The sequence below is a fragment of the Pygocentrus nattereri genome, chromosome 1, assembly GCF_015220715.1.
Source record: "Pygocentrus nattereri isolate fPygNat1 chromosome 1, fPygNat1.pri, whole genome shotgun sequence".
NCBI classification, from domain to species: domain Eukaryota; kingdom Metazoa; phylum Chordata; class Actinopteri; order Characiformes; family Serrasalmidae; genus Pygocentrus; species Pygocentrus nattereri.
The window spans coordinates 45,408,896-45,422,850 of NC_051211.1; the positions used below are offsets into that span (position 1 = coordinate 45,408,896).

Consider the following 13,955-nt stretch of genomic DNA (forward strand, 5'->3'; position numbering starts at 1 on the left):
AGTTAAATACCTCAAATTTAAACTCAAATTTGTCAAATGAATTATTTCATCAAATTATTTCATTTAAACTCCAATATGCTGTGGTAGTCAGCTAAAATAACATTAACATTGCTGACATCTAAATATTTCTAGATGTGACTGCATTCTTAACAATTTTTCAACCTCAACTAAGCTTCAATTTTATTATTGTTGACCCCAAACACTTTTCCTCACTGTACCAATACATACTACTGAATTTTACTACACTAGAGTTTCTGTGTCTCCTCATGTGTGATGTAGATCGCTTTCATCTCAGGCTGAGAGGAGGAAATGGAATCTTCTCTGGGAGGGTGGAGGTGTACCATAATGCTGAGTGGGGGTCTATCTGTGATGATCTGTGGGACATCAGAGATGCTCAGGTGGTCTGCAGGCAGCTGGGCTGTGGGCCGGCGCTGAGTGCTGATGGGAGTGCTGTCTTTGGTGCTGGTGAAGGGCCTATCTGGCTGAACAGAGTGAAGTGTAGAGGGAATGAGATTCACCTGTGGGACTGTCCTCATTCCCTGAAGAACCACACTGAGTGCTCCCACAGGCAGCACGCTGGAGTCACCTGTGCAGGTTAGAGGAGTCTGTTAACTTCCAGTATTATTGATCTGATCACTATTTTTCTTCTGCTGTTTTTTTTTTTTCCCAGTCCAAAATACAGTTTACTTACTTGTAATAATTTTGCATATAAATTGTCCATTGAATGTACGACACACTTTTTTTAACTTATATCTTTGAGTTTTACAGAAATTAGTTTGTAACGTAACAAATTAAGAATATCTCTCGCCACAGCAGTATCAGAGTAGGGTTAACATACTCTATGCATTTAAATAAATGGAAAGTGAAATAGGGCAAAATAAAATAGAACATGAAACAAAATAAAAACAATACAAAAATGATGTAAGAAGGAAAATGAACAATTACAGATCATCTAGCATTTTCCAGACCGACGACCAGATTTCACAGAATTGTTTGTGTTTTTTGTCAAGTTCACAAGTACGTTTCTCCAATGAAACAAGGTTTGACACCTGCGTCAGCCACATGTTGAGCAAGGGAACATCTGGAGATATCCACAGCAGTAAGATGCATTTTTTGCTAGATATGATAACAACAAATAGGCTTGATTTTCATTTATAACTGTATCAGGGCTATAGTTCAAAACATGGTGACATATGGAAGCTTTTATCCAATATTTTTCCTAACAACTTGATGAACATCTCTCCAAAATGTTTGAATGTTTATACATTCCCAAAACATTTGCATAAGTGTACCCTAATCAGTATTGCACTTAGGACATAGAGGAGATACACTTTTGAACATCTTATGAAGGTGTATAGGAGGATCTGTAGAAAAATTTAAAATTCTGCTCTTGGATATTGACAGAGGTGTATCTAGGAAATATTTTCTTATGCATATTGTTCCATGTATCATCATCAAATGTAACAGAAAGGTCCCTCTCCCAAACATACCTTAACAAATCATAGCATGACATACTGGTATTAGACAGAGTAGAGTATATATGAGATTTTGCACAAGAAGCCGTTAGGTTTGGTAAGAAACTTCTCCACATCAGTCAGCTCCCTGCGGAATTTATTATCCTTACATAGGGAATCTACAAAATGGCACAACTACAGATACTTGTAGAAATCTGAGTTTGGGACCTTAAACTGAGTTCTTATCTGCTCAAAAGTCATTAAACCTTGATTATATATACAGGACAGATCTATTTTTCCAGACCTAAACCAACTATGTAAACCTATATTTCTTAGCTGAGAGGGAAAATCTGGGTTGAGGATAATTGGAGAGTACAGCGAAATGTAGCTTGGGATTTTCAAGTATTGTCTAACATCCTTCCAAGCCAGAAGTGTGTTATAAATAGTGTACTTATCTTTTACAGTGTAGCATTTTTCTATGGAGCTAATAAACGGGAGAGACTTTAACTCAAGTGGCTTGCAAAATGAAGATTCGATTTCAACCCATCTGGAATTGTGCCTGTCTAGAAACTAATTTGTGCTGACCAGTAATAACGTTAGAAATTAGGTAGAGAGGCACCTCCCTGTTCTTTGGATTTGGTAAGTTTTGAGAACTTAATTTGAGGTTTCTTTCTATTCCATATATACTCTATTAGCTAGCATTTATATTCTTAAAAAAGCTGGAAGATATGTAGCAAGGAAGAATTTGAAAACAGTAATTAAGTCGAGGTAGTATGTTCATTTTTATAACATTGATACAGCCAAAAAACGAATTCGGGAGGGAAGTCCAGACACGCAGATCTTGTTCAATTTTGCCCCAAAGTGGTGGGTAATTGGCAGTGAATAAATCATCTAATTTGGATGTTATAAATATGCCAAGATATCAGAATCCCGTATCAGTGATTTGAAAAGGAGATAACTGTTGTATATCCTGTGAGATATTCATTGGTAAGGCCAATGATTTACTAAGATTCATTTTATAGCCTGACACTAAGCTGTAGTCTGATATCAAATCTAGGATAGCCTTAACAGAAACACCTGGGTTAGATAAATACAAGAGGACATCATCTGCATAAAGAGAAATACGATGATCTTCTCCACTAGTCATGATGCCAGAAGCGATTATACTACCTGACTGGGCTAAGGGTTCAATTACTAAGGAAAAAAGAAGAGGAGAGAGCGGGCACCCCTGGCGACAGCCCGTGCCTACTGGGAAGATTTCAGAGTGAAAATTGTTAATATCAACTATGGCAGCTGGGTGTGAATAAAGTGATTTATTCATATTAATAAAAACTGATTGCATGTTGGCTTTCTCCAATACTGCGAATAAGAAATCCCAGTGGACCCTGTCAAATGCTTTTTCAGCATCTAGAGAAACAATCAGTGCAGGATCCGTATTTCTACTAAGGTGGTCTATGATACTAAGAGCTCAATGTACATTGTCCAATCCATATCTTGATCTCACAAATCCTGTTTGATCTGCATGCATCAGCCGTGGTAATAAACCATCAAGTCTTTGAGCAAGTACTTTGGCAATAATTTTGAAGTCCACATTCAGTAGACTTGCTGGTCTATAAGAAGAACATTCCAGTGGGTTTTAATCTTTTTTAAGAAGTAAGCAAATGGAGGTAGTTCTCCATAAATCTGGCATAACATTGTGTTCGTAAATGTGGTGGAGCACAGGCATAAGAATTGGTGATAACTCAGGCCAGAAATTCCTATAAAACTCCACAGGATATCCGTCCAGTCCTGGGGCCTTGCCCGAAGGCATAGACTGAATCGCTTCCCAGACCTCCTCCTCAGTGAATGGCGCACCAAGGTCCATTTTTCGGTGTCCATAACTGCTTGAAAAGAAATCTGATCCAGATAGGCTTCAATATTTATACTGCTCTCAGGTTGTGATGAGAAAAAGTTTCTAAAAGTTTCATTGATTAAATGTGGGTCATATGTAACGTTACCATTCTTCAGTTTGATTGCTTTTATGGATTTCTCAGTCTGGTCTGCCTTTAGCTGATAAGCCAACAATCTACTTGGTCTGTTTCCATACTCATAGCATTTTTTCTTAGTTAAGAAAATAAGCTTCTTTATATAATCTGTGTATGGGAGGTTAAACTGAGCCCTTGCCTAAACCAACTTGTTCCAATTAATTTGATTAGGTGTTTGTTTATGCTGCTGTTCTAAACGAAGAATCTCATTCTCCAGAGTACATCGTCTCTCTCCCTGTGGTTTTTTAATAAAGGAGCTCTGGCAAATTATATGGCCATGGATGGTTGCCTTAGCAGCATCCCAAATTGTGCATGGGGACATTGGAGAATGCTGATTTTCTGACCAGGAATATTTTATTGAAACTGATTCACAGAAAGTGTCACTGTTCAACAATAACAGGTTACATTTCCAGTTTTTAGTCTTTGGTAAGGTTACATTAAAATCAGATAGTTAAATAGGACCGATTTTACAATCCATTACTGTATGTATATAACTAACACACATAAAAATATAATCTAATCTAGAGTATGATTGATGTGAGTTGGAATAAAATGTGTAGTCTTGGGTCGAGGGGTGCTGCTCTCTCCATGTCAACTAAGCCAGAATGACTGCAGACTTCTTTAAGAATGTTAGAAGATTTTTCATTCAATGATATAGCACATGAAGATCTATCTAGTGTATCGTCAAGAACACAATTAAAATCTCATGCCAAGAGACTGAACCCTTTACAATACTGATTGAACAATAACATAATGTGAGACATAAAACGAGGGCAGTCTTCATTAGGGGTGTAGACGTTCATTACAGTGATAGACTGTTCCAAAATGGAGCCAACAATTAAAATAACTTGACCTACCCAATCACGCTGATGTTTAACATGTTCTATATCAGTAAGGTGAGTTTCTTGAAGCATTCCAAATGATATTTTATCTTTCTTTAAGGACGTGTGGATTTTTTATAACGCTGCCAATTCCCTTAACATTCCATGTAACCAACCTAAAAGCATCATTCATGATCAATCAATCTGAACATCAGGCTTGTATTGTGATGCGTAAAAGGTATATACTGCGTGGCGAGAAGATAAGCAATTATATAGTAGAACAAAGTGAAACAAAAAACAACACCATAACAATAACATCCCCTTATCCTCCCTCCCAGCCCCATCCCCAAATGATGGAGTAGTTTAATCAAATCTAACTGGTCAACAAAATCAAACATCTGATAAAGTTAAGCCATCAAGGCCTCCTGAAGACAACACCAGACACATTGTGAACCAGCAAGAGAGTTTGGTATTAGTCCACTGATAAAACTTTACAGTCCACTTATGTCCATTTGTCAGCCACCCAGTACTAAACAAAAACACTTCAATAAAATGTGTTGTGGGGGTGTGTGTGTGTGTGTGTGGGGGGGGGGGGGGGGGGGGTTAAGGATGTTGCTGGTTTTAGAGATCAGATTTCTCTGAAAATAAAAATAGAAATAAAAATAATAAGGTTTAGGAAATTAAGTCGTCATGACAAATGCAGTCCCGGCAAATTCACTCAGTTCCGAGGCATTCCAGAAAAGCGGTGGCAGATTTTGGATCCTCAGCCGGACCTGTCCTTCATGAATGCTTCTCAGGCTGGCAGGGCGCGCAAATCCGCGAAACATCCCGCGCTGTACCACGCGTTTCAGCACGGCGTCGAAGGCGCGACGCTCCCGAAGAGCCTCTGATGACAAGTCCGCGTTAAAGCGAAGTCGTGAGACTTGAAAAGATATCTCACGTTTCTTAACCGCAGCTCTCAGAACGGCCTCCCTGTTTGGGCACCGCTCCTAGGTGAAGACCCTGAGGCTGGCGCAGGAGCGAGAGAGCGGCGGGCACGCTCTGTATCGAGGGGATGAACCTCCTGAGGGAGATCGACGCAGGAGGGAAGCATTTCTTGAAGAAACTGAGCCCTCGAGTCTTTCAGGCAGGCCGATGTTTAGATTCTTCCGTCGACCTCTGTTTTCCAAGTCATCGGCTTTGCTTGAAGCTGGTCCACGGTCGTCACCAGGCACTTGAGTGTCGCAGCTAGTTTGTCGTTACGTCCTCGCCCGCGGAGATTCTGTTCTCAGCCTAATTTCGGTCTGTTGAACCCGCTGAGTGAGGATGATGATGGCACTTTCCATAGATGAAATGGATGGGGCGATTGTGTTGAGTCGCCCACCCATGATATCCAGCCATCCAACAGACTTCATCTCGGCGAGGATCAGTCTGAATCAGACAAAGCTGCGTTAGCGTCCATGTTCGCTTCAGCAGCTACTTCGCTCGGCGCTTGCTGATCTTTTTTCTTACCTCTTTGAGGGCGAGACGACGCGAACATTGGAAAGTCTTTGTCATTTTGAGAATCCGACATGCTTCAGAGACAGACCGTGATACCTGGTCAAAAGCAAAAAGTCTGTTTTTCGGAGAAAAAAGAAGTGTTTTAAAAAGTTTAGGAGCGGAGCAAGTTTCAGACCCCCACCCCACCCCACCCCAGCAAAGCAACAGGAGCACTCAAAATTCCCCTTTAACAAAGACAGAGCAAAAATGGAAACACAGGGCATGCTTGGTAATGAGCTTGTACTTGAAGACTCTCAAAACTATCTTTAAAAAGCAGAAAGAAAGAAAATTCAAGTTCTGTAATTAATCCTATTTTATTAAATACACTAATTTCTGTAGCTCAGATTATAGTCAGTAGGCACCCGTGTTTTATCTGTAGTGAAGCTAAGGCCTTACTGTTCCCATGTTATATGTCATTGTAAGAGAGTCTGAGGTTATAACCTCTTGTTCTAATAAAACTCTTACAGATCATTTGTATAACTTCTAAAGAGGTGTATGAGTTTTATATCTAAATGCTAATTACAAACTAGAAATGTAGCTTTATCACCATAATAGCTTTAATTTTTATGTTTTGTGTTTCTTTTGATAAAAATCAGAAGCTCAGTTATGTTAAACTATGGAAACTGGGGCTGCTAACCTAAGGAGAACCATCTTGGAAGCAGCTTGGCAGGTACCCTGTTTGGCTGGTCAGGGCGCTGCAAAGCAACAGGAGCATTGAATCTACAATCATTTCCAATCTGCAAAATTCATCTTTCTGTTGATGGCCTGAAAGGTCTTACAGTGAAACTCTCACACTAGACCAGTTTGCCTGGCAGCACAAACATTAGTGAAAGAATGGGTCACTCTCAGTAGCACAGAGAACTCCAGCATGGTACCGCGATCGGACACCTCCGGTGCAAAAAGTCATGAAATTTCCTCACTACTAAATATTCCACAGTCAAGTGTCAGTGGTATTATAACAAAGTGGAAGAGGTTGGAAATGACAGCAACTCAGCCACAAAGTGGTAGGCCACATAAAATGACATAGTGGGGTCAGCGATGCTGAGGCGCATAGTGCAAAGAGGTCACCAACTTTCTGCAGAGTCAATCGCTACAGACCTCCAAACTTCATGTGGCCTTCAGATTAGCTCAAGAACAGCGTAGAGAACTTCATGGAATTGGTTTCCATGGCCGCGCAGCTGCACTGAAGCCTTACATCACCAAGCGCAATGCAAAGCGTAGAATGCAGTGATATAAAGTGCTGCCACTGGACTCTAGAGCAGTGGAGACGTGTTCTCTAGAGTGATGAATCACGCTTCTCCATCTGGCAATCCGATGGACGAATCTGCGTTTGGCGGTTGCCAGGAGAACAGTACTTGTCTGACTGCATTGTGCCAAGTGTAAAGTTTGGTAGGGGGGGGCGGTTATGGTGTGGTGTTGTTCTTTAGGAGTTGGGCTTGGCCCCTGTCTCTAATTTATAATAGGTAAATTTGCCTAGAAATATTTGTCCTAAGTGTTGTCTTATTTTATTTTACTTTTTCACAGATGTATCTGTATCTCCCACTGTTGCATCCAGAGTAATTACCATTACCATCACAGGTACTGTTTCTATTCATTTCTGTAATTTTTTGAACATTTTATAAGTGTAATGTTTCAGGAAATTTATATTTTGTATTTTTATTACCAGCTGGTCAGACAGAGAGCGAAGCAATTACTCCATCAACAGCTGTTCCATCCATCTATCCAGTGTCTCTCCTGGTTCTGGGAGTGCTGCTCTTCCTGGCCTTAGTGCTTCTGGTTGTGCTGTTTTACCAGAACAGAGTGCTCAGGAGAGGTAGAGAGAGTCAGAGATCATCTACAATCCACTTTCTATACATTCTCTAAACATCATTAGTCCTTCAGTCTGTCATCAGTCTTCTCTTCTACTGAACTGGCTCCATGTTTCTCTCTGTCTCCCTCACAGTGCTCTCTAGGAGGAAGCATAAGACTCAAACTGAGGCAGTCTATGAAGAGATCGATCACAGAATCAACACTAAAAGAATGACTAAAAAGGGTAAATGATGTGAAGCATTCTATTATGAATGCAATCCCAATGAGCTCCCAGTGATTAGAGAAATTTATATTTGTCCTTTTTTATGTTTCTATAAAAAAGCTGGAGTTTGCAGTCATGAAGGTCCTGAGAATTCCTGGCTAACACTGGCCTGGAACATTTTATGCTGTTTGCAGAAGACTAGAGATTTTATGCAACAAGTAGCAATTATGCTGAAGGTGAAAGAGCTTCCTGAAGTTCCTAAATAGCTAACATTAACAAGCATTCTTGGCAGTAGGATTATAACCCCAATTCCAATGAAGTTGGGATGTTTTGTAAAACATAAATAAAAACAGAATATGATGATTGGCAAATCCTTTTCAACCTATATTTCATTGAATACACTACAAAGACAAGATATTTAATGTTAAACTTTATTGTTTTGTGCAAATATTCACTCATTTTGAATTTGATACCTGCAACATGTTCCAAAGAAGTTGGGACAGGGGCATGTTTACCACTGTGTTACATCACCTTTCCTTTTAACAACACTCAGTAAGCGTTTGGGAACTGAGGACAGTAATTGTTGAAGCTTTGTAGGAGGAATTCTTTCCCATTCTTGCTTGATGTACAACTTCAGTCCGGGGTCTCAGTTGTCATATTTTGCGCTTCATAATGCGCCACACATTTTCAATGGGAGACAGGTCTGGACTGCAGGCAGGTCAGTCTAGTACCTGCAGTCTTTTACTACGAAGCCACGCTGTTGTAACATGTGCAGAATGTGGCTTGGCATTGTCTTGCTGAAATAAGCTGGGACATTCCTGAAAAGATGGCTAGAGAGTGTAATGAGATGGGTAAACAGCTTGCAAAACATAATGTTAAACTACTATATTATCACACAAACATATAAAGGCTAGTAGACAATAAACATAAATAGACAATATAACCTCACAGCAAAGCCTCTGCTAGGATAGACATGAAAAAATTGCAGACTGCTCTGTCGTACGTGAGTTCATCTCTATTTCCTGGCTGTAATACAGCTGAATTGAAACATCACATCTAGTTATATGACTGGAATCATTCAGTAGAAAAATACAAGAAGAAATTGTTTAAGTCACCCTGCAGTACTTAAAAGTGCCACATGAAATGGCCATGAATTACATGCAACAATATGCAATGTGAACTAATATGTGTCTGGAAACGTTTGGAATTTCTTTCATCAAAGAAAACACGAATGGAGCAATGTACCAGAACATATTGCAGGGGAATTTAATCTCACTGACCAAAAAAGGTGAGAAGGTGGACATTTCAACAAGACAACCACCCCGAGCATACAGCTAAAATAACACAAAGCTGTTTTTAAACAGTTAAAGGTGCTTGCCTAGCCAATTTCACTAACTCGAATCCCATTGAAAATGTATTGAGACTTTAAAAATTGCGTCTAACAGAGGATGCCTTTGTAACTTTGGGGAGCGTTTGAATGCCTATATTTATGTGCATAAAAAACACATAAAATAGATAATGTGTGTGTTGAATTGCAAAAAGAAACATGTCTGAATGTTTCTCCTCACTTTTAACTACCATGAATTACATGGTAGACATAAAAACACAGTAAAACACTCTGAATTTGTAGCTGTCAGAGATAGGCGTATGTTTGTAGTTGTTTATTTGTGTAATTGGTTAGCCAGTGAGTTTTGTAGAGTGGACAGAGATTATTAAATGTGATGTGCTGATGTCAGGGGCAGTTTATCCATGTAAGCAGATAAGACCTCATTACTAAAAATGGAAAAATGAATTTATGAATTATTACTTAGTGTTTTTTTTTTCTACATTTGAAAGGCCTAAATGCTCTCACACTTATTTATTTATTTATGTCCTTTCAGTGAAATGTTTCAAAGGTTCAGATATATCTTAGGAAGAGGGAAATACAAATTATTAATATGACCTTCATCTAGCATTTGTATGTAGCATAATAACTCTCTGGGCGGCACGGTGGCGTGGTGGGTAGCGCTGTTGCCTCACAGCGAGGAGGGCCTGGGTTTGATTCCCTGGCCGGGTGACCGGGGTCCTCTCTGTGTGGAGTTTACATGTTCTCCCTGTGTCTGTGTGGGTTTCCTCCCACAGTCCAAAGACATGCACTCAGGCCATTTGGACATGCTAAATTGCTGTGAGTGACTATCTGTGTCTGTCTGTCTGCCCTGTGATGGACTGGTGACCTGTCCAGGGTGTATCCTGCTTTCTGCCTGATGACTGCTGGGATAGGCTCCAGCACCCCCCTGTGACCCTGATGGAGAAGTGGCTTAGAAAATGGATGGATGGATAATAACTCTCATTGTTTTGTAATAGCTGACCAGCTTAGTTGCTATGAGAGAAGATAACAATGACAACAAAGATGATGAAAATGGCAAGATTCTAACACAGCAGCACTTACCTTGTTGTCTGTTAGTAAGTAATACTGGAGAGAGAGAGAGAGAGAGAGAGAGAGAGAGAGAGAGAGAGTGAGAGAGAGAGAGAGAGAGAGAGAGAGAGAGAGAGATGGCATTCGTTATGCATCTTAACTGCACAATAAATTAAATTATGTAATGTTAATTAAATAATGTTGTACTGTTTCATGCAACAACTTTTGAGCTATTTTTCTGACTGTCTTGATAAAGTTGAAACTCTATTTGTTGCTTTTTGTCCTGTCGATCTTCATTATATTGTAGCTGCAAATCATCTTCCACAGGAAATCATTGATTGTCCGCTAATGCATTTGTGTGGTAACTTAGTAGTAAGTTAGTAGGTAGTTGTGTTATAATGATATTACATAAATAAGTGACACAAGAAAAGAGAGAATCAGAGATAGTGAATGAGAAGAGGTGACAGAAATGGGAGAAGGAGAGTATTTGCATGATTGTGTTTTAGTGTAAAAGATCAGGTAATGAGTGTGTGTGTGTGTGTGTGTGTGTGTGTGTGTGTGTGTGTGTGTGTGTGTGTGTGTGTGTGTGTGTGTGTGTGTGTGACTGTGTGTGTGTGTGTGTGTGTGTGTGTGTGTGTGTGTGTGTGTGTGTGTGTGTGTGTGTGTGTGTGCGTGCATGTGTTCCTGCCGCATTCATTGTAATCAATGGGGGGTTTTGGGCAATGACATTGTCTGATATTCTGAATTAATTTCTAACAGGAAGTGTCCATTCTGAAGAACAGCATTCAGGATATGAGGATGTGGATGAGGAGCTTCTCTCTGGTAAGAGGACAAGAACACAAAAACATGAATGGATCAGTGTACCAGAACATATTGCGGGACAATTTAATCTTACTGACCAAGAAAAGTGAGAAGGTGGACATTTCATCATGACATCCACCCCAAACATACAGCCAAAATAACACAACGCTGTTAAAGGTGCTTGCAGGTCATACATGAGTTGGTCTCTATGTACTGGCTGTAATACAGCTGAATTGACACATGACCTCTAGTTATATGACTGGAATCATTCAGTAGAAAAATACAAGAAGAAATTGTTGAAGCCACCCTGCAGTACTTAAAAGTGCCACATGAAATGGCCATGAATTACATGCAACAATATGCAATGTGAACTAATATGTTTCTGGAAACGTTTGGAATTTCTTTCATCAAAGAAAACACGATTGGAGCAATGTACCAGAACATATTGCATGGGAATTTAATCTCACTGACCAAAAAAGGTGAGAAGGTGGACATTTCAACAAGACAACCACCCCGAGCATACAGCTAAAATAACACAAAGCTGTTTTTAAACAGTTAAAGGTGCTTGCCTAGCCAATTTCACTAACTCGAATCCCATTGAAAATGTATTGAGAATTTTGCATCCAACAGAGGATACCTTTGTAACTTTTGAATACCTATATTTATGTAAATAAAGAGCACATAAAATAGATAATGTGTGTGTTAAATTACAAAAACTTTCTTTTGCCAGAACTTCCAGGTTTTAGTTCTTCTGTAGATTATGCTAATTTTCTCCTCTGTAGGTGAATAAATCCAACACTCTTGCATTAGTGTCTTCCAAAATGTTGTGCAGGCTGCTGACATCAATGCATAAGATTTAAAACAGAAATGTTTCCATCTCCTGAAATTTGAAAATACTACAGTTATTGCTCCAGAAATTAGCTTCCGCAGGAGCATCAGCCTGGTAGAGAGATGTATAAACTAATTTTCTCCTTTCTCTTCCAGAAAAGGCTGTAAATGAGGAAAAAGCTGAATATTATGATGATGTCGCCACCAGTGGCCTGAAAAGTGGGTGCCTTTTATAGAGATCCCTTCACTGAAGCCTTCATGAAAAGATTAATGAACTCTTTGTGAAACATGTTTTGTGTTTGATTTAGGTGAGATGGGAACTAGAGATGCTCCAGAGAACTATGATGATGTCATTTCTGCTGGACAGACAACTAGAGAAGCAAGTGTGTTCCTGTTTTGTAATTCTTGCATCACTCGTTTGTGCTACAACAAAGCAGCTGTGGTTTGGTTTGAGCAGAAAAAAGAAATGTTGGTATAACGACTGATAGAGCAGAATTTACACAATTTAAATGAAAATGATCAGAAACCAGGATAATGAGGATTAATCTCTCTCTGCTAAAGAGTCATAGCCAAGTGGAGACATCTGCTTAGTCACATACACAATAGAGCATTTAACACTCTTCTCCATGCATGTCCTATTATACTGTGCTAACAGTGAGTTGCAGTGAAGCTACTCCTCCCTTTCTGTATATTGTGGATATTGTATAGTAGTTTGGATTTAGATTACCTCAATTTACTGTTGTTAACTGTATACAGAACTCAGACACTGTAATAGTTACACCTGACCATGTGACAAAACTGAAATCATGCTAAAAAAAAAAAAAGCTTAGTGGCACTAAAACTGGTGTTTTTACAGAGAACAAGGTGGAGCTCTATGATGACGCCGTTCCTGCTGGAGAGAATCTACAGGTTACAGCAGGTTTGTTCCTCTAAAAATTCAAAATTCATGTGAACATGTCGTGAACCAGCATCTGTTCAATAGTAAAACCATATTTATTCTTCATGGTAGAAGAATAATAACCTGTTCACATATGCCTGTGCAGTGTACACACCAGAGAACTATGATGATGTCATCACTCCTGGACAGGATTTTGGAGATTCAGCAGGTGAGTCTCCTTTCTACTTTATTGAGGGGTAAACAGGTTTTTTTCTTTCTCTCACACGTCATTGTGCAGTGCTGTTAGATAAACATGGATTTGCATCACTGTAACGTTACATACGTGATGAACGGCGCTGCAGTGATGCATATATGGAGTGATATGCGTGTGTTTAAGATGTTTGTCACTTACTGAAGAACTTTTACTTTCAGGCTATGATGATGTGGATGTGTCTGGGAAAGAGGCACAAATCATCTGACAGAGACCCAAATAATGCGTCTACTCAGGAAATGACATTCGAGCTTCTTAAAATCAGCCAAAGTTTGAAGAACAACAAATTATTTTATATTCTTCTTGAAGATGTTTGTATTCTTGTGACTGTGCTATTTTTTTACTCAGGAAGAGCAAAATGTTCTCTAACTAATTGCATTCTAAGCCACTTTGCTTTCTTTTTCAAAAAAAAAAAGGAAATTTAAAAACTTCAAAGAAAAACTGCTTAAATACACACATTAGCTTTAATTTCATGGCCTGTGAATGTTATTTACATTTAATTTCTTGCTCTATTCATTTGCTTTGCTGCTCTTTGTAGCTGCTCATCAGTGAGGCTACAAATTCTGCATTATGCAAATGTTTATTCAGTTCAGTCCTGATTATATAGAGTAATAAGTAAATGAACAGCTCTTCATGTTTCACTGTAAAGAGCAGAGACAGATGAAGGTGTTTTAGGTTGGAGATGCTGATCATTTTAGCAGCACATAAGTGATAAATATCATGATGTCATCCTCAATAGTGTTTTTTTTTTCTTATTCATTAGAATTTTCTGGGTGGACGACATGATACAGCCTACATACATGATACAGTACTCCTATAACCAGCACAGCAGTCACAGCTGACCTGCTGTCTCAGCAAATGAGCTGAGCACTGACCAGTCAGACTGCTGATTAGAGGAGTAAAGCAGTTTGTGTTGCAGCCGTAGATTTTACATTTACATTTACATTACATTTAC

The 13,955-nt window shown here is 39.3% G+C and overlaps 1 protein-coding gene across 1 annotated transcript in view; it reads left to right on the forward strand.

The window, feature by feature from the left end:
• LOC108444120 (scavenger receptor cysteine-rich type 1 protein M130-like) overlaps window positions 1-13,955 on the forward strand; it is a 78,171-nt gene that overhangs the window by 19,042 nt on the left and 45,174 nt on the right. The window contains exons 9-17 of the mRNA XM_017725103.2: window positions 280-594; window positions 7,342-7,395; window positions 7,484-7,630; window positions 7,760-7,849; window positions 10,983-11,045; window positions 12,009-12,071; window positions 12,161-12,235; window positions 12,709-12,771; window positions 12,896-12,958. Coding sequence (XP_017580592.2) covers window positions 280-594; window positions 7,342-7,395; window positions 7,484-7,630; window positions 7,760-7,849; window positions 10,983-11,045; window positions 12,009-12,071; window positions 12,161-12,235; window positions 12,709-12,771; window positions 12,896-12,958 — 933 coding nt within the window. The remainder of the gene's footprint in view (window positions 1-279; window positions 595-7,341; window positions 7,396-7,483; window positions 7,631-7,759; window positions 7,850-10,982; window positions 11,046-12,008; window positions 12,072-12,160; window positions 12,236-12,708; window positions 12,772-12,895; window positions 12,959-13,955) is intronic.